Source organism: Phyllobates terribilis, unplaced genomic scaffold (assembly GCF_046119375.1).
Source record: "Phyllobates terribilis strain yellow unplaced genomic scaffold, ASM4611937v1 Scaffold_3__8_contigs__length_932513732, whole genome shotgun sequence".
Taxonomy (NCBI): Eukaryota; Metazoa; Chordata; class Amphibia; order Anura; family Dendrobatidae; genus Phyllobates; species Phyllobates terribilis.
This window is the reverse complement of record NW_027362763.1, coordinates 755,021,801-755,047,862: the sequence shown is the minus strand read 5'-3', so window position 1 is coordinate 755,047,862 and position 26,062 is coordinate 755,021,801. Positions and strand designations below refer to the sequence as shown.

The window sequence follows — 26,062 nt, the reverse complement described above, 5'->3', positions numbered from 1 at the left end:
TTCCTGAGAGGTCTAGTTTTGAAAATGGTGTCACTTGTGAGGGGTTTCCACTGTTTAGGCACATCAGGGGCTCCCCAAATGCGACATGGCGTCCGCTAATTACTCAAACAAATTTTACATTCAAACAGTCAAATGGTGCTCCTTCCCTTCCAAGCCCTGCCATGTGCCAAAACTGTGTTTTTCCCCACATATGGGGGTATCTGCATGCTCAAAAGAAATTGCATAAGAAATTTTGGGGTCCATTTTTTCCTGTTACCATTGCGAAAATAAAAAAATTTGGGTCTAAAGTAACATTTTTGTGATTAAAAATAAATGTTCATTTTTTTCTTCCATGTTCCAAAAATTCCAGTAAAGCATCTGAAGGGTCAATAAACTTCTTGAATGTGTTTTTGAGCACCTTGAGGGGTGCAGTTTTTAGAATGGTGTCACTTTTGGGTATTTTCTGTCATAAAGGTCCCTCAAAGTCACTTCAAATGTGATGTGGTACCTAAAAAAATGGTTTTGTAAATTTTGTTGGAAAAATGAGAAATCACTGGTCAACTCTTAACCCTTATAATTTCCTAACAAAAAAAAAAATTGTTTCAAAATTGTGCTGATGTAAAGTAGACATGTGGGAAATGTTACTTATTAACTATTTTGTGTGACATATCTCTCTGATTTAAGGGGATGATAATTCAAATTTTGAAAATTGCTAAATTTTCTAAATTTTCGCCAAATTTCCATTTTTTTCCCATATAAACGCAAGTGATATCGAAGAAATTTTACCACTATCATGAAGTACAATATGTCATGAAAAAACGGTCTCAGAATCAGTGGGATCCATTGAAGCGTTCCAGAGTTATTATTACCTCAGAAAGTGACAGTGGTCAGAATTGTAAAAATTGACCCGGTCACTAACGTGCAAACCACCTTGGAGGGTAAAGGGGTTAAGGAGTTCAGCCACTTTCATTCCCACCGATGCTGAGAAAGTCACCTATGTAAACAAAGCATTTGTGCGCATGTGTAATAACAGCTATGTTCACTTCTATGGACTGATGGGAATGGCGGTGCACATATGTGGCTACCGCATCCAAGACTGTGAATATAACGGAGGTCATATGCAAATTACAGCTCTATTCACACAGGAGATTTTGGGACGCCCAGTCCTGTAATTGGTGTGGATCCCAGAGGTTGAGCCATCAGCAATTAGACTTTTACAACCTACCCCGTGGATAGATGATCAAAGTTGTTTTTGAGACGCCTTGAACTAATTTATTTAATTGGGCAAATACACTTTCTGCTCTCTCATTATAAACAAACCACCAACTCCTCATTCATTGTGGTGGTGCAGTAGTCTTATCCTTAAAGTTGTAATAATAATAATTATTATTTTTTCTATAGATCTAACATATTCCCCAGCACTTTACATTTCAGATGGAACTTGTACAGACAAGAAAGACATTACAGAGTAAACACATTAAACAGATACGAAGAGGACTTGGGGCCCTGCTCGCAAGCTTACAATCTACGAGTTCAATGTTTTTTTTCAATATGCTATCAAAATGACTTGATATTTTAACAGTAAATATTTTAACAATGAGGCAAAATTTTTAATGACATTTGGTACATTAATGAAATTTTATACATTTTAGGTAAGAAAAGTTCTGCAACAGGAAGGTTTCGACAGAAAGAAAAGAGGATATAGAGATATAAATGACATCGATATCAACATGAACGACCCTTTATTCACAAAACAGTGGTATCTGGTAAGTAGAAAATGATTGTGAATACACATTTATTTTTTCTTAAAACCTTATCATTTCCACCCCCAGGGTTGCCAACGTGACATTTTATTTTTTATCGGCAGCTTATCAAAAAATCACAGACAGACAATATTTTACAGACACATTGAAAACCATAATAAACCATTATGATTATAAGTGATACAGGTCTACAGTCCATAATTCTGATATGAACACATCAGATGCATTGACTATAAACTGTAAAATGATGATAATTACAGTCAAAATAATCTGTAGAAATTTCTTCAGCTTAAAAAAAAATCACGGATGCCCTACATTTTTTTTATATAAAGGGCAAAAAAGTTCCCTATTTTTACAGACTGTCCTGGAATTTTTGGATGGTACGCAACCCTGCCTACCCTCCTTCTACCACCTCTACCCTTTCCCCCTAAAAGACCCCAACAAATTGTCATATTTTATTTCTGCAGTGTTTGCATTTGAGACTTGTACATTTGAGTAATGAAAAAAGAACACAGCTTGCCATTCTCTTAGAGAGGTTTTACATCTATAGACTTCTGGCTTCAATTGACCAGCGCAATACTAAAATAATAAAGTTAGGTAGTACTCACTCTCCCCGGGTACAGTTCTCTACCGCTGCTCTGGTTCTCGGGTGCTGCTTTAGTCTTCTTGTACTGACTGCAGTGGTTACATCATGACTGCAGCCAATCCCCATGCTCAGCTGCTGGTGCTGGTTACATCAGCAGAGCCGCTGAGCTTAGTGATTGGCTGCAGCCATGATGTCACCACTGCAATTAGTACACAGAGACCGAAGAAGTGGCGAGTACTGTATCAGGGTCAGAGAAATGGCGCTGGACCCGAGAGGTTGAGCACCCAATGATTTTATTATTTTAACACAACACTGGCTAAAAGAGGCCAGGAGTCTATAAGTGAAAGAAAAACCTTTACGTTGTAAGTTTTTATGCTTTTTCTCAGTTGTATATCCATTTTTATGTGATTTTTAACCCCTTCCCGACATCCGCCATTGATGCAGTGGGCATTGTGTTTCCGCAAACCACTTTACACATAGGGCATAATAATGAAGCCATCTCACAAGCAGGGCCGGCTTCATCAGCAGTGGGTATTATCTGTACATTATAGCTGACACCTTGCTGCAATGGCTGTGATCAGTACCAGCACAGATTGAGGCTATTTAACCCCTGAGATGCTGCTGCCAACAGTGATAGTGACATCTCTATGGTTATATGAGGGAGGAGGCTATCTATTTAACCCAATCCCGTGATCGTAGGTTGACTATAATTGCCATGGCATCCCCAGGTCAGGGATGGCTGACTGATGGTCAGCCTAATATGGAAGCCTGTTTGGCCCTGCCATAAGCAGGGTCTAACAAGCCTCCTGTGTAAAACTGACAGGTCTAATACCCTGCAATATGTATGGAGCAATAAATAAGGTGATCAGACCAGGGAAAGTTGGAGTCCCCTACTGGAGATAGAGTAAGTAAAAAAGAATCCAATAAAATTTGTACAAATATAAAAAAAACTACAAAATAAAGTACAAAAAAACCCTGAAAATTGTTTTGACAGTAAAATTGCTGTTTTTATGTAAAAACTAAATTAAATAGAAAAAGTTCACAGAATTGATATTGCGACATCCAGAAACACCCGAGCTTTGTCACCTTATTTAATCCGTACACTGAACACAAAAATATATATAGCTTTTCATTACAATGACATACAAAAAATGAATGCAAAGTGATAAATAAGTTGTATATTTACATAAATTGGTATCACTGGAAATGTCATCTCATTAGTGCATATCAGAATATTGTGATGCAAAAATAAATTTGTTGTAAAACATATTTGGGTGCAGAAGTAGCAAAACATAAAAATACTTATTTAAATCTGGAATCACTGTAATTGCACTGACCTGAAGAATAAAGTTGTCTTATTACTTTTACCGCATGGTGAACAGCCTGAAATGGTATGAAAAGAAAAATTTAAAAACAATTCCTGAATTGCTGTTTATTTATCTCCCAAATATCAGAATAAAAAGTGATTAAAAAATGTTATGTACTCCCAAATGGCACCAATAAAAACATCAACAAATCCAGCAAAAATATTTCCGTCTTCCAGGCCCCTATTTTGGAATAATGTCCCCCATTCATGCCCCTAATTTTTTAATAATGTCTTCCTTCTTGTAATAATGTCCCACATCCTGGCACTAGTGTTGAGCCACCCCCGTAGTGTTCGAGTTCGGTTCGGTTCGTCGAACACCCGTGTGTTCGCCGAACTGTTCGTCGAACACCTTCGAACACCGTTAAAACCAATGGCAGGCAAACAAAAACACATAGAAACACATAGAAAACACCTTCAAAGGTGTCCAAAAGCTGACAAACTGCTCAGAAGACACAACTAACACATGGAAAAGTGACAAGTACATATAGTCATGTGAAAAGAAAAGAGGTGGAGGAGTAAAAGGAGGGGGAGACACAGATATAGGCATGTCATGCCCTTCTAAAATCCAAAAAGTGAGAAGCCGACACGGCCAGTCCGCTCCTGCCCGTGCCACCTCCGTGTCGCCGGGTTTGTGCCAGAGCCGCAGTGAACCCTGACGGCCAGCCCCCCTCTCCCAATACTGGTGCCTGTCCGCTGGTGGGTCGAGCGAGCCCCCCTGTGGTGGAGGCAGCTCTAAGTTTTTTAATTTATATTGTCTCTCTAATTTTAATGAATACACTTTAAATCCATTTACAAGGATCTATTGGAGGGCAAGTCTCATGCCAGCTGCCGCGTAATTCCTGCTCCAGTAGCGTCCACTAAAGCTGCTGCAGTTAAAAAGCTTTTATAAGGATCGAGCTCGGCTGTCCACCGCAAGGCATCCTACTGCCAGTCCCAGCCCCTATGCCTTGGGGTGCCTCCTGATGCTCTTCACTGAGTATCCCGTGGTCCCGAAGCATTTCCTTTGAAAAAATTAAGTGTCCAAACTACAGGTGGTGTAGCTTGCTTAACAGCCGGGATAATCCGCTGACTAGCAGACACTGCTACTAGGCACAAAGTATTTCCTGGGCTAGATGCAGTTAAAAATTTGTAATTAGATACTCTCGTTGGATGCTGAGAAAGCATTCCATAGAGTCTCCTGGCACGCCATATATGATTCTCTTAAAAAGCTTGGGGTAGGGGTCTAGGGGACCCTTTTATAGCCAAAATCACGGCCCTGTATCGCAATACGTCACCTAGGCTTAAGATAAATGGAACTGTAGCACCCTGAGGGCTCGGTTGCTACAGAGGTATTGCACGTCACCCAGAGGTGTGATATCTCACTCTCAGGTAAGGATGGAGTGTGGATCAGGACCCGACACCTGCATGCGTTACACCACATTGCCGTGGGGCAGGGCGACCAATATGCCCCTGAGATGGGCACGACAGTCCCTGTCCCTGGCTGGAGTGGGGGGAGGGAACACTGAGGAAGGGGAACCCTCTAGTGCAGGAGCAGGGAGGAAGCAGTTCCTGGGTGCATTGAGAAGGGAGTATAAAAGGTGGGCACCATCTTAGTTCAGTGCAGAGAAGTCTGAGCGGAAGTGACAGGGAGCAGGGGCTCTGCATGAGCTCTGCTCCGGAGGCAGGCCTAGTAACAGAGGCCCAGGCCTGGAAGAGGGAGAAGGAAGGAAGAGGAGCGGAGAAGGCTCCAGGAACGAGGAACGAAGGGATCCCAGGGGTGCGGACGGGCGAGTCGCCACCGCACGCCCGAATCCACCTGCGTGGAGGGGTCAGGCCAAAGGGGGAGACCGGTCCCCGAAACTAGTGGAGGCAGGAAACGACCCTCAGCTAGAAACCGGAGGCTGTGACATTTTATGTGGCGCAGCCCCTTGCTACACCCGCTAGGAAGGCACCACATAGGGTCAGGGAAACTGGTGCTAAGTTTACCAAGAGGAGGCCCGAGGCAGCCGGACAGAAGGGTTGGTAAGAAAGGCCAGACAAAGGACACACAAAGGGGGTCCTGTGAAGCGCTCCAAAGTTATCTGGGAGTTGTCTGAGCCCCTCACCTCGTGAGCACAGTACGACGTTGGCAGCCGTTACCTGCAGACGTGGTCTGGATAATAAGAACTGTGAGTAAAGGCCCTGGACTGCATCACTGACTCCGTGTCGTTACTGCTGCTGCCCTGCACCATCACCCCCATCCTCCGCATACACTGCCCTGAGGCTATACTCCTCCCGTGGGGAGTTATGCTACGCTCTGCTGCACCCACAACACCAGCCTCAGCGGTCTGCCCTGCAGCGGCGGTTCACTCTGACCGCAATCCACGGGTGGCATAGTCGGACATTTAAACATCAAAACCACATAAATAGTTCCGCCACTGGTTTGACCGCCCTGAGCCACTGAACCTGGTCGCCGCCACGGAGACTACAACCACCAGCATCCACCAAAAAGGGTCCGGCTCCAGGTGTCCCAAGGCCCAGGGGGTGCATCAGAACATTTTCATCACCTTTCACAATCACCAATGGGACAAGGCAGGGATGTCCTCTGTCCCCTCTCTTATACATCCTAGTGACGCAGCACCTGCTCTCATCAATTCGCCATAACCCCAATATTAGGTGGATTGAGGTGGGAGGCACCGAGTACAAGTGCTCTCTATTTGCTGATGATGCCCTAGTATATATCACTCAATCACATATATCCATCCATGCTGTTATGGCTGAAATAGATCACTTTGTTACATGGTCAAATTTTAAAATCAATGCAGCGAAGTCTGAGGCCCTCGATGTCTTCCTCCCCAAATCCATACAGGATTCCATCCAGTCCAACTTTCCCTTTGCCTGGCCCTCACAGGGTATCAGATACTTAGGAATTCCTATTCATAGAGACCTCTCCCATCTATGTTATCTTAATTTTGGGCCCTTTATTGAACAACTCCATACAGACCACGGTTGGCAAGTTAGAACTGTAAGATTCACTACGTGAACCACTGGTGTTTTGTGGAAAAGCACATGTACACTGTGTTCAAAATTATTATGCAAAAAGTGTTTAGGAGTGATAAGGGAAGAATTTGTTTGTTTGTCAGTTAAACTCATTGATGGTGATGTGTATCAGGGCTCTTTATATCACTGTAAGCAATTGCAGACACCTGTGCTAATTAGTTTGGCAGGTGTGTCCAATGAAAGGCAAGACTACTTAAGAAGGCTGTCCCACATTATTAAGCAGCCTACATTTTCTGCCAAAATGGGAAAGAAAAAGGATGTGTCGGCTGCTGAGAAGCAACAAATTGTGGAGTGTTTAGGTCAAGGCATGACTACAATCAACATTGTGCGATGATCAGGATGAAGTGTCTTGGCAATCAAGAAGTATGTAGCTGATTCACAGTACACACGTGTGCGTGCTGATAAGGGCAAATTGAGGACTCTTTCCTACAGGCAATTACGTCAGGTTAAAAGAGCAGCGGCAAAAAAGCCTTGTCATAGCAGCAGACAAGTTTTTGAAGCTGCTGGTGCCTCCAACGTCCCCCGAACAACAAGATGCAGGGTCCTTCAGAGGTTTGCAGCTGTGCATACGCCATCCTGTCGACCTCCTCTATCCACTTCACACAAGCAGAAACGGCTCCAGTGGGCCAAACATTACATGAAGACTGATTTCAAAACTGTTTTGTTCACGGATGAGTGCCGTGCAACGCTCGATGGTCCAGATGGATGGAGTGGAGGATGGCTGGTTGATGGACACCCCACGCAAACACGGCTACAGAGCCAACAAGGAGGAGGTGGAGTAATGTTTTGGGCTGGAATCATGGGGAGAGAGATTGTCGGCCCCTTTAGGATCCCTGAAGGGGTAAAGATGAACTCCATAATGTATGTGGAGTTTCTCAAACAGCATTTCCTGCCATGGTTCAAGAAGAAGAACCGTGTATTCCACAGCAAGATCATTGTTATGCATGATAATGCACCATCTCATGCTGCACATAAAACATCTGCATCTCTGGCTGATATGGGCATAAAAGGGGACAAACTTATGGTGTGACCCCCATGCTCCCCTGACCTCTACCCCATTCAGAACCTCTGGAGCATCATCAAAAGGAGTGTCTATGATGGCGGGAGGCAGTTCACATCTAAGCAACAGCTCTGGGAGGGTATTCTGTCCTAATGCAAAGCAATTGAAGCAGAAACCATCCAAAACCTGACAAATTCAATGGACGAGAGAGTTCAGAAGCTCCTTTCGAACAAGGGGTCCTATGTGAAAATGTGACATCACCTAGAATAAAGTTTTCAGTTGAAAACTGTTTGATTTCAGTTTCTAATAACCTGCTAATGCTTATAATTTCAAAAATGACCATTTTTTTGGTCTTTATTAAAATGAAAAGGTTGATCGAAAAGTTTGGGGGATCTAAGAGTGTGGCAACCCAGTAGTCAGGATTGCTTCTAATTCTGACAATATGAGGGTCATGTTGCAGGTAGTGCAGCAAGAAGGCACTTATGTGTCTTGCGCATCTCGTAGCCCCAAAATTATTTTCCTGGCTAGATGCAGCTAAAAATTATTGTTAATTTTAAATCTGGTGGAGCTTAGTATAGATGGCCTAATAGAATCAGTGCTGCACACTGCTACAAAGCCCAAATTATTTTCCAGCCAAGGTACAGATAAACATGATTAGTAATTTTAAATCTGGTGGAGCTTAGTATAGATGGCCTAATAGAATCAGTACTGCACACTGCTACAAAGCCCAAATTATTTTCCAGCCAAGATACAGATAAACATGATTAGTAATTTTAAATCTGGTGGCGCTTATTATAGATGGCCTAATAGAATCAGTGCTGCACACTGCTACAAAGCCCAAATTATTTTCCAGCCAAGATACAGATAAACATGATTAGCAATTTGAAAGCTTAAAACGGTTGGTGAGGTGATTTTAACCAATCATCAAGCTTTTACTCTCCCCAGGATGACACAGGGGTAGAAAAGTCGTTTCGGATCCATGATTTGTTCATCTTTATGAACGTGAGTCTGTCTACATTATCAGTGGAGAGCCGCGTGCGCTTATCTGTCAGCACACCACCAGCAGCGCTGAACACACGTTCAGACAGAACGCTGGCTGCGGGGCATGACAAGATCTCCAAGGCGTAAGTGGCTAGCTCCGGCCATTTATCCAGATTGGAAGCCCAAAAAGAGCAAGGGTCCAGTGACACCGTCATTGCTTCAATGTTTACTTGGAGATACTCCTGTACCATCGTCTCTAGGCGTTGACTATGTGTCAGACTTCTTGTCTCCTGTGGCCTTGCAAAGGATGGGCTAAAAAAGTGGTGAAATGATTCCGCAAAATTGATGTTACCAGCAGATACTGTGGTTCTGTTACGGTTTGAGTGCTGAACACTCGACGGTCCCACGGTTGGCAAGTTGGAACTGTGAGATTCACTACGTGCACCACTGGTGTTTTGTGGAAAAGCACATGTAAGATTCTGCAACAGTCTCTGCTGATACTCCTGCATGCGTGCATCCCTTTCTATGGCAGGAATAATTTCTGCAAATTTACTTTTGTACCGGGGATCTAACAGTGTGGCAACCCAGTAGTCAGGATTATTTCTAATTCTCACAATTCGAGGGTCATGTTGCAGGTAGTGCAGCAAGAAGGTACTCATGTGTGTTGCGCATCCAGGAGCACCAAGTCCCTATTGTGTTAGTGGCGAGGTAACAATCATGCTTCCTTCCTCTGTCCTCTCCCCCCAACCTCGCACAACAGAAATGTGATCAAGGTCTCCCTCATCTGATGAGTCTTCCATCAGTTCGTCCTCCACTTCTTCCTGGGCTCCTGCACCTTCCTCACTGGTTTGGCTGCTACCATGCGCCCTAGTAAAACCATCTCCCCCACCCTCACATGCCTGCCGCCTTGGTGATGCCGACCGTCTGGACCTTGCAGATGTTAGCCCTTCCGCATACAACTCCTCCTCCTCTACTTCCTCCACCTCCTCTTGTGCCACCACCTGACTCCGAATTCTGTTTAACATGTGCTCCAGCATGTAAATCACCGGAATAGTCATGCTGATAATGGCATCGTCAGCACTAAACATCTTCGTCGCCATTTCAAAACTGTGCAGAAGGGTGCATAGGTCCCTGATCTGAGACCACTCCTCCAGCGTGATTTGCCCCACCTCTGGATCTCGTTGGCCCAGGCTATACGTCAGAACGTATTGCACCAGGGCTTGTCGGTGCTGCCACAGTCGCTGCAACATGTGCAGAGTTGAATTCCACCGGGTAGGCACATCGCATTTTAGCCGGTGAAGTGGCAGGCCCAACGACTTCTGTAGAGATGTAACTCGCTGAGCTGCGGGATGCGAACGGCAGAAGTGAGCACACAGCGACCGTGCCCTCTGCAGAAGGCCATCTAGTCCGGGATAGTGGGCTAAAAATTGCTGGACAACCAGGTTCAACACGTGAGCCATACAAGGCACGTGTGTGACATTGCCCCGGCGAAGGGCCGCACCCAGGTTTGCAGCATTGTCGCACACGGCCTTCCCTGGTTTCAGGTCCAGTGGAGACAACCATTCATGAAATTGGTTCTCCAGAGCTGACCACAACTCCTCAGCTGTGTGACTCACATTTCCCAGACATTTCAAAGTAAAAACTGCCTGATGACGTTGAGCCCTACTGCCAGCATAGTAAGGAGGTGTGCAGGATCCCTTCTGCGCAGTTAGAAAGCTTGTGGCATGACCAGACAGGCTTTGGGTGTAGGTGGAGGACCGAGAGGAGGTTGAGGAGGCAGAAGCAGTGGAGGAACTTTGAGATAAAGAGGATTGACGCACAACTCGTGGGGACGGCAAGACTTGGACAGCAGCCCCTTGTCCTCCTGTCACCATAGTTACCCAGTGCCCAGTCAGCAACATGTAACGCCCCTGTCCATGCCTACTCGTCCAAGTGTCTGTGTTGAAATGCACCCTGTCACACACAGAGTTTCTCATAGAAGCGGTGATGTTGTGTGCGACATGCTGGTGGAGCGCAGGCACACCTTTCTTTGAGAAGTAGTGCCGACTGGGCATCTGGTACTGGGGCACTGCGACGGACATAAGGTCTCGAAAATCCTCTGTGTCCACCAGGCGGAAAGGCAGCATTTCTGTAGCCAAGAGCTTGCAGATGGTGAAATTCAACCTCTTAGCTTTCTCATGGCTAGGAGGAAATGGTCTTTTACTTGTCCACATCTGAGGGACTGAGGGCTGGCTATTGTGCTTAGACGGGGTTGATAAGGGTGTCCCCGGCAAACTGCCGGTCTGTGAGGAAGATGCAGGCGGACATATTAGGTTGCCTTGATCCAAAGGTGGTGCTATTGATGTCGGACAGCGCTCAACACCAGCTGGTGTTACCACCTCCAAAGAAAATGATGACCTGCCAATCACGCTGGCTGTTGCGGGTAAAGAGGTGGCAGGTCTGCGCCCCAAAACAGGTGTGACTGCTGTCCCCCCAGTCACAGAGGATGAAGAGGCCGCGGATGCACAAGATATGGCAGACGGCGGTTGGCCCGGCCGGCTAGGCCGCATTGTAGCACAGTGAGCTTCCCACTGCAACTTATACTTCATGTCCATGAGCCGGTTCATGCATGAAGTACTCAAACTATGTATTTTTTGGCCTCTACTTAGCTTTTGCTGACAAATGTTACAGATAACACGAGTTGGGTCATCTTTATCGATCTGAAAAAATGCCCAGGCTATGCAAGGCTTAGAACCCATGCGACCTGAAGAGCCACCACGACTTGTGGTGAGAGGCAGAGTTGTGTTTGAGGATGCAGTTGTTGACGTGCTTCCAGTACTACGTCTCTGTCCAGGAAGGCGCAACCTGACCTCATCGTCACTAGCATCCTCCTCCACCTGCTCTGCTGACCTCATCTCTTGGCTGACTGTGGGTTGACAGTAAGTGGGATCTCCAACCTCATCATCATCACCCTGTGCGTTATCACACCCGTCGTCCTCAGAGCCAACCTGTTCCTGCCCTGACAAAAAACTAAAGTTGTCGCTCCAATCAGGTATTTGAGTCTCATCATCGTCTTCCTCTTTGTCTCCACCAACAGGAGTTACAGTTTGGGAATGAGGGTCTACATTATGGTCAGAACATTCTGCGTCTGGTCCTGGATTCGACTCATAAAGATTCTGGGCATCAGTGCAGATCATTTCCTCGTCTGGATTCACAGAAGCGCTGGAGTCAACCTCTGATTCCCAGGCTATAGTATGAGTAAACAGCTCTGCAGACTCAACCATCTGTTCTACCTCATACTCAGACGGGCAGCTGGAGATTTGGGAGCTGTGAGGAAGCAAGTGCGATTGGGGTGACACCTTTGAGGACTGGAGTATTTGTGATGTTGAAGTTGATGTGGAGGAGAGCCCACTTAAAGGAACACTTGATATCCGTTGAAGCACCTGCTGTTTTTGTGCCTCATCTGGAATTTGTAGCATTTGGCGTGGCCGTAAGAAAGGGATCTTATCACATTGTCCGCTAAAAGAAGTAGATATTTTAGTTTGGCTGGAAGATGGTCTTTCTTCTGCAGATGTTACTGTTGCTTTAACACCTACCCCACAGACACAACCTTTTTTCCCCTTCCCAACACGCCTATTCCCCTTTCCACCAGCAGCAGGCCTTTTTCCACTCATTTTGGTGGTTAACTAATTCACAACTCTGGAGTTGTTTGCACAAAAAAACAATGGATGGGAACCGAGCAGAGCTGAGTGGCCAAACTGTGGTATTAGGCCAAAACTATTGGCTGGGTTAGATGCAGAAAAAAATTATATTCAATTTGCAACCTGATGGAGGTCAGTATAGATGGACTAATAGAACAAGTCCCACACACAGCTAGAAGCCCAAATATTTTTTCAGAGGTAGATGCAGAAATAATATATGTTCAGTTTGCAACCTGATGGAGGTCAGTATAGATGGACTTATAGAGAAAGTCCCACACACTGCTAGAAGGCCAAATATTTTTTCAGAGCTAGATGCAGACAAAAAATTATTTTTAATTTGCAACCTGATGGAGGTCAGTATAGATGGACTAATAGAGAAAGTCCCACACACTGCTAGAAGGCCAAATATTTTTTCAGAGCTAGATGCAGATAAAAATTATATTTAATTTGCAACCTGATGGAGGTCAGTATAGATGGACTAATAGAGAAAGTCCCACACACTGCTAGAAGGCCAAATATTTTTTCAGAGCGAGATGCAGATAAAAATTATTTTTAATTTGCAACCTGATGGAGGTCAGTATAGATGGACTAATTGAGAAAGTCCCACACACTGCTAGAAGGCCAAATATTTTTTCAGAGCTAGATGCAGATAAAAATTATTTTTCATTTGCAACCTGATGGAGGTCAGTATAGATGGACTAATAGAGAAAGTCCCACAAACTGTTAGAAGGCCAAATATTTTTTCAGAGCTAGATGCAGACAAAAAATTATTTTGAATTTGCAACCTGATGGAGGTCAGTATAGGTGGACTAATAGAACAAGTCCCACACACTGCTAGAGGGCCAAATATTTTTTCAGAGCTAGATGCAGAAAAAAATTATATTCAGTTTGCAACCTGATGGAGGTCAGTATAGATGGACTAATAGAACAAGTCCCACACACAGCTAGAAGCCCAAATATTTTTTCAGAGGTAGATGCAGAAAAAAATTATATTCAGTTTGCAACCTGATGGAGGTCATTATAGATGGACTAATAGAACAAGTCCCACACACAGCTAGAAGCCCAAATATTTTTTCAGAGGTAGATGCAGAAAAAAAATATATTCAGTTTGCAACCTGATAGAGGTCAGTATAGATGGACTAATAGAGAAAGTCCCACACACTGCTAGAAGGCCAAATATTTTTTCAGAGCTAGATGCAGTCAAAAAATTATTTTTAATTTGCAACCTAATGGAGGTCAGTATAGATGGACTAATAGAGAAAGTCCCACACACTGCTAGAAGGCCAAATATTTTTTCAGAGCTAGATGCAGATAAAAATTATTTTTAATTTGCAACCTGATGGAGGTCAGTATAGATGGACTAATAGAGAAAGTCCCACACACTGCTGGAACGCCAAATATTTTTTCAGAGCTAGATGCAGAAAAAAATTATATTTAGTTTGCAACGTGATGGAGGTCAGTATAGATGGACTAATAGAACAAGTCCCACACACTGCTAGAAGCCCAAATATTTTTTCAGAGGTAGATTCAGATAAAAATTATTTTTAATTTGCATCCTGATGGAGGTCAGTATAGATGGAATAATAGAGAAAGTCCCACACACTGCTAGAAGGCCAAATATTTTTTCAGAGCTAGATGCAGACAAAAAATTATTTTGAATTTGCAACGTGATGGAGGTCAGTATAGATGGACTAATAGAACAAGTCCCACACACTGCTGGAAGGCCAAATATTTTTTCAGAGCTAGATGCAGAAAAAAATTATATTCAGTTTGCAACCTGATGGAGGTCAGTATAGATGGACTAATAGAACAAGTCCCACACACTGCTAGAAGCCCAAATATTTTTTGAGAGCTAGATGCAGAAAAAAATTATATTCAATTTGCAACCTGATGGAGGTCAGTATAGATGGACTAATAGAGAAAGTCCCACACACTGCTAGAAGGCCAAATATTTTTTCAGAGCTAGATGCAGACAAAAAATTATTTTGAATTTGCAACCTGATGGAGGTCAGTATAGGTGGACTAATAGAACAAGTCCCACACACTGCTAGAAGGCCAAATATTTTTTCAGAGCTAGATGCAGAAAAAAATTATATTCAGTTTGCATCCTGATGGAGGTCAGTATAGATGGACTAATAGAACAAGTCCCACACACTGCTAGAAGCCCAAATATTTTTTGAGAGCTAGATGCAGAAAAAAATTATATTCAATTTGCAACCTGATGGAGGTCAGTATAGATGGACTAATAGAGAAAGTCCCACACACTGCTAGAAGGCCAAATATTTTTTCAGAGCTAGATGCAGACAAAAAATTATTTTGAATTTGCAACCTGATGGAGGTCAGTATAGGTGGACTAATAGAACAAGTCCCACACACTGCTAGAAGGCCAAATATTTTTTCAGAGCTAGATGCAGAAAAAAATTATATTCAGTTTGCAACCTGATGGAGGTCAGTATAGATCGACTAATAGAACAAGTCCCACACACAGCTAGAAGCCCAAATATTTTTTCAGAGGTAGATGCAGAAAAAAATTATATTCAGTTTGCAACCTGATGGAGGTCAGTATAGATGGACTAATAGAACAAGTCCCACACACAGCTAGAAGCCCAAATATTTTTTCAGAGGTAGATGCAGATAAAAATTATTTTTAATTTGCAACCTGATGAAGGTCAGTATAGATGGACTAATAGAGAAAGTGCCACACACTGCTAGAAGGCCAAATATTTTTTCAGAGCTAGATGCAGACAAAAAATTATTTTGAATTTGCAACCTGATGGAGGTCAGTATAGATGGACTAATAGAACAAGTCCCACACACTGCTAGATGCCCAAATATGTTTGCAGAGCTAGATGCAGAAAAAAATTATATTCAATTTGCAACCTGATGGAGGTCAGTATAGATGGACTAATAGAGAAAGTCCCACACACTGCTAGGAGGCCAAATATTTTTTCAGAGCTAGATGCAGAAAAAAATTATTTTGAATTTGCAACCTGATGGAGGTCAGTATAGGTGGACTAATAGAACAAGTCCTACACACTGCAAGAAGGCCAAATATTTTTTCAGAGCTAGATGCAGAAAGAAATTATTTTCAGTTTGCAACCTGATGGAGGTCAGTATAGATGGACTAATAGAACAAGTCCCACACACAGCTAGAAGCCCAAATATTTTTTCAGAGGTAGATGCAGAAAAAAATTATATTCAGTTTGCAACCTGATGGAGGTCAGTATAGATGGACTAATAGAACAAGTTCCACACACAGCTAGAAGCCCAAATATTTTTTCAGAGCTAGATGCATAAAAAAAATATATTCAGTTTGCAACCTGATGGAGGTCAGTATAGATGGACTAATAAAACAAGTTCCACACACAGCTAGAAGCCCAAATATTTTTTCAGAGGTAGATGCAGATAAAATTATTTTTAATTTGCAACCTGATGGAGGTCAGTATAGATGGACTAATAGAGAAAGTCCCACACACTGCTAGAAGGCCAAATATTTTTTTAGAGCTAGATGCAGACAAAAAATTATTTTGAATTTGCAACGTGATGGAGGTCAGTATAGATGGACTAATAGAACACGTCCCACACACTGCTAGAAGGCCAAATATTTTTTCAGAGCTAGATGCAGAAAAAAATTATATTCAGTTTGCAACCTGATGGAGGTCTGTATAGATGGACTAATAGAATGATGCTATGCCCAAAAGATTTTACTTCACTAGGTGCAGTAAAAAAATTGGTATTCTATACACAGGTGGTATATCTTGCAACACAGATAGGCTACTCCACTGACTAACACACTCTGCAATAGGCCAAAAAGGATTAGCTTTGCTAGATTCAGCCAAATGCTGTGAAAAAAACTTGCACAGCACTGGCACAGACCTGCCTGGCAAAAACTGATAGGAACTGATGTAACCTAGTCCTGAAAAGGACTGCAATTACAATTAGTCTTTACTCCCACAACCTATCTATTTAAGAGCACAGACCTGCCTGATAAAAGTCGTAGGAAATGCTGTAACCTAGTCCTTAAAAGGACTGCAATCACAACTATTCCCTACTCCCAAGCTATCTGTAGATTTGTGCGAAAATTGGCTTGAAATTAACAAGGTATAGCACACACAGCAACAGCGGTGAGAAAATGGTGGCGACGGGGAAAATGGCTTGGTCTTATAGGGCAAGGATATGTGACATACACTGCCAGACACATGCCCTTGCTTGTGTGAAAAAAAGCACTTCGCTCCGTGTGTGCGCTGCTGATAGGCTGACAGATTGCACCTCCCCACTGTAAATGCGGGAAAGAGAAAAAAAAATGGAGATCTTCATTATTCCTGCAGAGATCCATCCCCTGCCCCTCCCCCCGCCCTGCCGTACACTCAAACTGCGTATTAACATTAATTTTCATCATTACTGAGAAAATATCCAGTTATGATTTTGGTGCACGAACAGTTATCGAACATAACCTCGAATAGCCGAATTTTTCTCAAATCGTTCGTGTTCGCCGAACGGCTCGAACACCGCCCAAAACAGCTCGAATTTAAGATTGGCGAACAGTTTGAGTTGAACAACGCTCATCTCTACCTGGCACCCATCCTCTTATAATGTCCCCTTTATGCAATAATGTCATCCATCCGCGTCACCATCTCGTAATAATGTCCTTCATCCTGGCACCCACCCTCTAATAAAGCCTGCTATGTAATAAAGTCCTCCCTCCTGGACCCCTTCTTTTAATAATGTCCCCCATCCTAGTGTTCTTCTCCAACACATTTGAAAATAAAAAAAAAATGATTTTTCTCACCTGTACCAGCTCCCATGGCAAAGCAGTGTTTTCTTCCCCTTCCATAGCCGATGCGGGGGGGTGGGCGATGCATGGTTGTGACATTATGCCCCACCTACAGGTCTCTGATTGGTTGGCGGATACAATGCAGGGAGTCAATGGCTGTCTGTGCCAAAGTGCATTTCAGCTGAATGTGCGTCCAAGGACCCACATTCAGCTGAGAAGGGTGCTAGCGTCAGTGGGCCACTCTCTGCAACTGTGATCTTATGCCCCTGACTGGAGCTCTGCAAATGATTGAAGCATTCACAATCTATTCCAGCAAAATTTACATTCCAAATGTGAAATAGTGCACTTTCCCTTTCGCTCCATGCCATGTCACCAAGCAATAAATTTGACCACATTTGGAGTATTGCTGCATTCAGTAGAAAATTGTATTACAAAATTTTGAGTGCAGTTTCTGTCATTACAGTTTGTGAAAATGAAAATAATTTGACTAAAACCACTGTCATGGCCAGTTTCGGGATTCGATCCATTGACCTGTAGCTTCGTGGTCGGTTCTTCTGCCTGTTGAGCTATTGCATTTTTCCTTACTTGTCCAAATGCTGATTGATCCTATTGTCTTTAGTCTCCCTTCTTGGTTTGCTCTTTTCTAGGTGTTTTCCATTTTCCCATTTTGGTTTGCCCTATCACATTATGGGTGAGATTTACATATTATCCCTTCACTGCACTTCCTTGCTGGCTATGCTTCAACGTGGATTTGTGCTAAGGAGTTCCAGCCCTTTAGCGAAGGGACTTGCCCTGCTACACTTACACCGTTTATATTCTTGCTGTGTTCCTGTTTGTCTACCTTCCCAACATCTTTTCATTTTACTACTTTTAGGTTTCTTGGAAGTTATTCTGGTTTCATTTATGTTTTGGTTCTCCTTACTCTCTACCCTTTTATGAATATGCTTTAAGTTTCTCACCTGGGTCTTCACGTCCACACCTTCATTTCCCCTTGTTTGTCAGTGTGTTGTGGCCTCCCCTCTGGTTCCTCGGGAGGCACGAGAAATCCCTCAATGGCCTTTTAGGGAGTCAGGTCCAAGGTGGTCTTTTAGTTATGTGGCTAGAGATTGACTAGTCTGTACAGGGACCCTTTGGTCTTCCTTACTCCCTTTACCTATGTGTGAGTGGGGTATGTGCATAACAACATTAGTCGAAAGAATGTAATTTTTCATTTTTTATTCCATTTTGCATTCATTTCTGTGAAGCGCTTGAAAGGTTAACAAACTGCCCGAATACTGTTTTGAATACTTCAAGAGGTGTAGTTTTAAAATCGTATCACTTTTGCTTGTTTTCTTATAAATAGACCCCTCAAAGTCACTTCAAATCTAAATAGGTCTGTAAAAAAATAGATTTTGTATATTTTGTTGAAAAACATTAAAAATTGCTGCTAACATTGTAACTCTTCTACCTCCTTAAAGAAATAAAAGGACATTTTAAAAATGATGGCAACATAAAATAGACATATGAGAAATGGTGGTATTTTTTGTGGAATGAGTATCTGTTATAAAGGCTTAAAATTAAAAATTTTAAATTTGCCAAATTTTCTACATTTTTTGCCAAATTTCTGATATTTTCATAAATAAATGCAAATCTTATTGACGTAAATTTGCCACTAACATGAAGTACAAAGTGTTACAAAAAATAATCACTGGGATAGAAGGAAGCATTTCAGAGTTATTACCATTTAAAGTGACACATGTCAGATTTTAAAGGGAACCTGTCACCATGAAAATACATTCTAATTTGCAGGCACCATGTTATAGAGCAGGAGGACTAAAGATTCAGTATAACCTGTGTTTTTAATCTTTTAATCCTCTTAACTTTTTGGATTTTTGGTTCAGTGGGCTGTCCCATCAGCGACTGACGGTTTTCTTTGAATAAGAGTATATAGAGAGATCGCTGTCGGTCACTGATAGGGCCCCCCACTGGACCAAAAATCCCAGAAAAAACAGAGGTTTGAATGATGAAACCACAGATTATACTGAATCTTTTCTCACAAAACTATATATCAATCTACTCAGATTGGACTGCATTTTCATGGTGACAGGTTTCCTTTAAAAATGGGGCTCTGTCAGAAAGGTCAAAATGTCTTTGGTGATAAGGTGTTAAAGCATATTTGAAACACATGAAGTCATGGAGAAAAAATCATGAAAAACTCTTTTTCTCTTTGAAAAACACATTAAAAAGTGACTAAAATGCTGTGCAACGAACTGTGTGTGCATTTTATGGAGTTTTCCTCAAATTTTTCAACATTTACCAGTTAGCATGAATTGTTCTAAAATAAAATATAAAAACCTGCTGGTAATGACTGGCCAAAGAGATCAAGTGACTTAATGGATGGGATGTTCTTGGCAAAGGCCTCCAGAGAGGCGGCAACTTTGCAGATTAAAGTGCTAAGTAACACATCCTCACTTCTCTCTGGCTAAATTTGAAAAAGTTGTGAAGGACCCCTTATGCTAGCTTTTTTTTTTTAAATTATCAATATTTTCAAGTAACTTGTTGTAATTTTTTATAAGATCAACACAGGTCAAGCTGATGGAACCCCAGGTCTTGATTTAAATGTTGCAGAAGCTTGGGAGCTGGGATATACAGGGAAAGGAGTAACTATAGCAATTATGGATGATGGTAAGCACCAAACTAATATTTTTAAATGATTTCAGAAAAATGAATATTTATTATATCTAATGATTTCACCTTTACATTTTATATTATAGTCAATGTATTGTATCTTATCATTTCTATTGATCTATCTATCTACTGTATGTATCTACTATCTATCCATCCAACAAAATCTGACCGACACCTCCGAACAGAATAAAGCGTGTGTGAACAGTTGCAAGCTGCTCTGAATATATAATATACAAACATAAGAATATAGCAGCACTCTGTAAGTGCTAAGATGTATGCAAACACTGAATATATGAAATTTAGACTGCATTACTGCAATATAGAATATACTTATAAAATAAAAAGAATTATTTAAAAAGAAAATTGGCCAATTCACAAGAGCCCACCAGTCATGACAAGGCAGGTAGGATACAGCACTAAATAAAAGTGTGATCGGAGAAGGAGCTCAGCCAAATGTGGAGACCGTCATCACCTTCAACAGTATACTGCAAAAAGCAACTGTCATGCACCTCTGAACAGAATAAAGCAAGCCTCCATATTCGACTCAGCACTCCTCCCATCAGCCTAAGGCAGTTTTTAATTAGTGCTGCATCCTACCTGCCCTTTATAGGCTCTTGGCCCAGTAGAATCATGTCTGATAATTTTAGATTTAGAGTTCCGTCAAAGAAAGGTACGCCTTGTCACAGCTGGTGGGCTCTTATGAATTGGCCAATTTGTGTGCTTAGTGCCTTCATTTTAGAAGTATATTCTATAGAGCAGTAATGCAGTCTAAAGTCCATATATTCAATTTCTGCATACGTCTTAGTTTGCACAGTACTGATGTATCCGTTTGTTTGTATCTATCTTTCTCTTTGTTATCATCATCATCATATATGTATCTTGATTCTTTTATTATCTTTTATTCATGTGAATACATTAAATATATTTAATTATAGGCAATACTGTCTAGCAGCCTATCAATTGAATGGTGCACTATTCATGTTTAAAGCATGGATAGGATTTATTTCTATTCTATTTAATTGTGTACTTACCTAATGCAAAAATAAACTCCCCAAAATGAAAATACATTTTCAGGAAATTGTCTGGGACTCATAGTGTCTCCCCCCATGGTATTCCCTGAGGTTGACAACCAGTTGTACCAGTATATTGCTTACTAAGTGTATCTGAGCCCAGCATGTCTACAATGAAAGAATGGGATATCTATATCCAAATACGAGGGAGGGCACAGGTGCAGATTTTTGACATGCCAACACTTATAGCTATTTTGTACTCAAATTGTACACTTTTTTCCTTTCTATGATTTATTTTATTGAGGATAAAGCTGGCCACTCTATGCTGGATTAATGACTAGACAATTTTCTGCAAGTTTCATTAATTACTATGACCTTTTGTGATATAACTTCGATACATGCTGGCAAAAACCTCTACAGGCTGCTAAGCACAACAGGGTGGCCGCATAAAAATCCATAAATCATAAACATCTCCTGACAGAGTACTGAAAAATATATATTGTTTTCAGAACTCATACCAATCTTTTCGGGATATGTGAAGCTAAGAAGGCAGGTGATGAAGGACACATCTGTAGTTCATTATAAAGTTTTATCTGTCGTTACCTATTTCTTCAAATCTTTAAGGCACATGCCTATTAATGAATCAGGTAAGGTGCGAAGTGGCGTGTGCCTCTGTGCGCCACAAATCTATGACTGGAAAAAATTCATCACTCATCTCATTGTCCTCATCCTCACAGTGGAGGAGGGGCAGGTGGGTACACCATGTCCCACCCCAGCTACATCCACTTTGTCAGATCTGTGCAAAAATAGCGTGAAAATGCCAAAAGGTACAAACTTTTTGGGCTGCCTCACATTGTGCAAAAATTTTGCAACTTTCCAAAGCTTTTTACACAAGTTTTCTTGCATAAAAACTTTAATAAGTCTTCATAAGAGAAAAATTTCTTTATGAATCTGAACTACACTTCTTGAAGGAATAGACATTGCTTTGCAGAGGCACCATATGCTTGTGGACCCTTATATAATAGTTCAAAACTACACAGAGCCCTTTTTCTTCTTCGTGATGATTTACTGAGCTTCACATGCCTTCTGCTATATGTAATATGTGTTGTAGACATTTTCTTGATATGCTTGACAAATGGATGTGTTCTTTGGGTTGAATACTAGGCGTGATCCAAACCATGTTCTTGTGCTCCAAAATTGTGCTACAATTTGGCATAATTTAGTTGACCAAAGTAAGTCAACTAATATGTGGTGTAAATTCAGACCAGACAGTCTACAAATGCACTAAATATAGCAAAAAGCTAAATGTAGTTTAATCTTCCGCATTTTAAGACGGCCTAGTCTAGGTTTGAACTGTCTTAAATTATAGAACTTTAATAAAACAGCCCCAGTGTTTATACATAATATAAAGTGAATCATATAAAATAGGTGCATCCTGCCCTAGGAAAGTCTAGAGTTTGTACTGTACAATGTGTAGTTGAGCAGATTAATGTATTTCTTGACTAACATCAACATTATTAAAAAAAAAAAATTAACATTTAAATCTATTCCAAAAGCAAGAGCGAAACCACGAGCCTTTTACAAGACTTCAGTTATCAATTTAGCTTCCATTTACAAGTTCCACTAAAACAATCCAATTTCTTGCCTTTCCGAGGGCACGACTCATGTCATCCTCTTGTCATTTCCATCCTGATAAATGTCTGTGTTATGCATAAATTGAGCGCATAAGCTGTCAGGTGGAAACCATTGAAGTTAATCCTTCCAAGTCTCTTACACTTGTCCTCATTTATCTGCAGACTGCATGTGTTTTTTTCAGACTTGTTTAATAAATGTCTTTTGATTTCAGGAATAGATTACCTTCACCCAGATCTTGCCTCAAATTATGTGAGTATAATAAAGTTCATTATAACATTTAAAGGCTTTTGTAGACGACACGTTCATTCATTATCAAAGAGTCTGCCACAGCCATAGGACTTGAACTACTGATCTTTTGTTAACCGCAACCGTTATAAATGGTTGTAACGTTAATAGAGATAGTAGCATAAAAATGAGAAAAATGAGATGGGGCGAGATTCACCTAGCAACAAGCTCTTGAAACAATGAATAATAACATAGAATAAAGGCAGGCAGTGGTAAAAAAGGGTTGAGGGGGGACATTTATTAAGAACTGTTCACCAGAATTGTGGTAGGAAAAAGTCCAAATGTTGGCGAGTACCTTGTTTAAACAAAAATGATTGACCTTTTCAGATTTTATACATCTCTTTCCAATTTCCCCCAAAGAAGTGGGACAAAAGAGGAAAAAAAATAGGTTGAAACACTACTAGAAGATAGAGCCTTGGAGATTTGGCAACTTCTCAGGGATTCTGGGGAGTCTCTTGGACATTCCTAGAGAATGAGAAAGGCCTCATTCATTTTTCACGTACAGTACATGTTCTCTCCAAGTTTTTCATGGATAAATTACATACCTGTTATAATTCTATGGGCTAGTCCACATGACAATATTTTTTTGCAGACCAAGTGTCTTCAAAAAACCTCCAAAAAACAAAACCTGTCTGTTTTTGATTCAGGTAAGATCAAATTTGCCCACTGAAAGCAATGGGTCAATGAAATTAATGGTCACAACAAGGATGTATTACATCCATATGATTCCTATTTTTTACTGTTTATTGGGTGGAAGAATCTTGTCATTTTCTTATTGCATGTGAGAAAAACAAATGCCACACTAATGGTAATAATGGGTACACAGACAATAAAAGGATGAAAATCGGATTTAAATCAGTTTTTTTCTCACATGCCAAACATCTGAATGAGGCTTTAGAGGCAAGTGCTTGTTAATAAATTAAGTGCATGTTACTCAAGATTAATACTAGCATTTGAAGTACCATTTTTAATAACAAGTGTTGTGATCATAAATAAAGGATACATTCACAAACCATGACACTACGTGTATGTAGCTATAAAAAGAAGAAAAGGCAGTGCTCTCTATAATGCAGAAATCCTTAAAAAGAATCTGTCATTTCAAAAAACTCTGGGAACGTGCAGATATGGGGTTAATCGGCAGGTTAATACTGTTCTAAAGTTGTGCGAGTGCTGCATCGAAGAGTCAGGTGCCAGGAGGGAATGAACTTTATTCCTCCCGGCAGCCTCCAGCTTTCAGTCATAGAAGCTCGGCTTCAGTCACCACTCAGTACATAGTGTGCGATGACTGTAACCATGCCCCGAGACTGACTGACAGCTGGCTCTATACTGATGCACTGCTGAGCCGGTTGTCAGTCAGTGTTGGGTCGTTGTTACAGCCACCACTCAATATGTACTGAGCGGTGACTGAAGCCACGCCTCTACGACTGAAAGCTGGAGGCTGCCAGGAGAAATAAATTAATTGCCCCCTGGTAGCCAGACATTCAATATGGTGGCTGCAGGGCTTTAGAACACTATTAACCTGCAGATTAACCCTAGATCTCCAGGTTAATAGTGTTTTAGGACATGACAGGTTTCCTTTAAGTATTTATGTGGCTAATAGAAATGAGCAGATCTTTTTGAAATTTGAATTCACCAGCTTCGACAAATTTTCTCCAAAAGTTCTAGTAGCAGCAAATAAATTTGAGCGGATCTCTGATGACTCAGGTACTGACCACAAATATACAAGCTATGATAGTATAGTACACCAATGTAGAGGATACAGCTGCTCTCTGATGCTTCTTCGTGAATTTCTCTGTGGAAAAAAATCAGACGTATGCACGACCCCATAGCATAACATTGGTCCGGGTGCAATCCGATGTTTTGTCGCATCATACTCGGATTGCTAATATCGTCTGCACAAGTCCTAATGGCTCCCAATCTTCAAACTCTTGGATTTCAGCATGCACAACAATTTTTTTTATGCACGTATCTGGCATGTGCTTATCCTTGTCTCCTTATACCAGTGCTTCCCAACTTTTTTGACCAAGGTGCACCACTGGGGAAAAGTTATAACATCGGGATATCCCTGCCAATTTGTTTTTTTAACTAATACCAAAAAAGAACTATACTGTGCACCCTTAATATATAAAAAAGACATTGTGCCGCCTGAATGTAAAAAAAATATACACTATTACCGTTTTCTCAAAAAGAAAATTCCGTTACATCATAAATTAAAATGTGCAGTACATATTTTTGAAATCCTAAGTTGTAAACATTTCACAATTCCTTCTTTTAGTGCATAATTATATATAGCGGCAAAGTGCATGTGAATTAGATGACAATAGCTCTAATTTTAGAAAAATTATAATTTTATTGGTTACTTTCACAGCAGATGCAATGCGGGCATCCTATTGTTTAACTATTGTCATTTATGATTAACTATTCAAGTAACTTGCACCGAAGCTCAACTAAACCAAATGAAATGTGAAGTGCAAAGATTTGATGTCTTCAAGCACTATTATTTATTGGCACCAAGTGGTTACTAGATAAGAAAGCCATTATTATGCTTAGCAGAAGAGTTGCATCATTTTCAGAGACTGCCAAGCCATCACTGTCCTTATAATCATGGGAATAAAATACAGATAAATAGAGTCCTTTTCGAGTTTTCTCTGAGATTTTGCTTTCATGTCATCCATTTTGCATGGTAAAAGGCATTCGCATATAAGCTGCCAAGGCTATGTAAATTCTGTAGATTAATGGTTTCTGAAAATAACTTCTGTCTCCTAATTCACATTTATTGCTGAGCATTTGATGGACACTAATGATCTGAATAATGCTATGAAGTCCTATAAAAATGGAAATGTCAAAGCGGGGAAAATATGTAAATACTTCTGGTCCTGCCCAATTTACTGTATATCACAAAATATTATGGAAATATTATTTATACAATTTCAGAATCTTAAGAGAAGCCAAAGCCATTTTTTCCCCAAGTGCCATAACTTTTATATTCACTGCATTTTTCCATTGGCATAGCCTTATTGGATACTGTATTTTACCTAAAATAATATAGATTTTTAATGCCTTATAATATGTATTGAAAAATGTAAAAAAAATATTTGTGGGATGGAGTGACAACACACAACGCACACAATTCTGTAATTGTTTCTTGGGTTCCATTTTTAAAACCTTCACTGTCTGATAAAAAGATACCTAATAACTTTCTTCAGTAAAATGATAACAATACCAAACTTATATTGTTTTTATGCTTTATTGCATTTAAAAAATATCTTAAAAATAGAAAACAATTTTACTTGTGGTGCCATATTTTGAGATTCATAA

At 41.0% G+C, this 26,062-nt stretch overlaps 1 protein-coding gene across 2 annotated transcripts in view; it reads left to right on the top strand.

The window, feature by feature from the left end:
• Window positions 1-26,062, top strand: part of PCSK2 (proprotein convertase subtilisin/kexin type 2) — a 370,368-nt gene that overhangs the window by 167,138 nt on the left and 177,168 nt on the right. For both annotated transcript variants that reach the window (XM_073672192.1, XM_073672191.1), the window contains 3 exons: window positions 1,632-1,745; window positions 19,703-19,811; window positions 22,671-22,708. In XM_073672192.1, coding sequence (XP_073528293.1) covers window positions 1,632-1,745; window positions 19,703-19,811; window positions 22,671-22,708 — 261 coding nt within the window. The remainder of the gene's footprint in view (window positions 1-1,631; window positions 1,746-19,702; window positions 19,812-22,670; window positions 22,709-26,062) is intronic.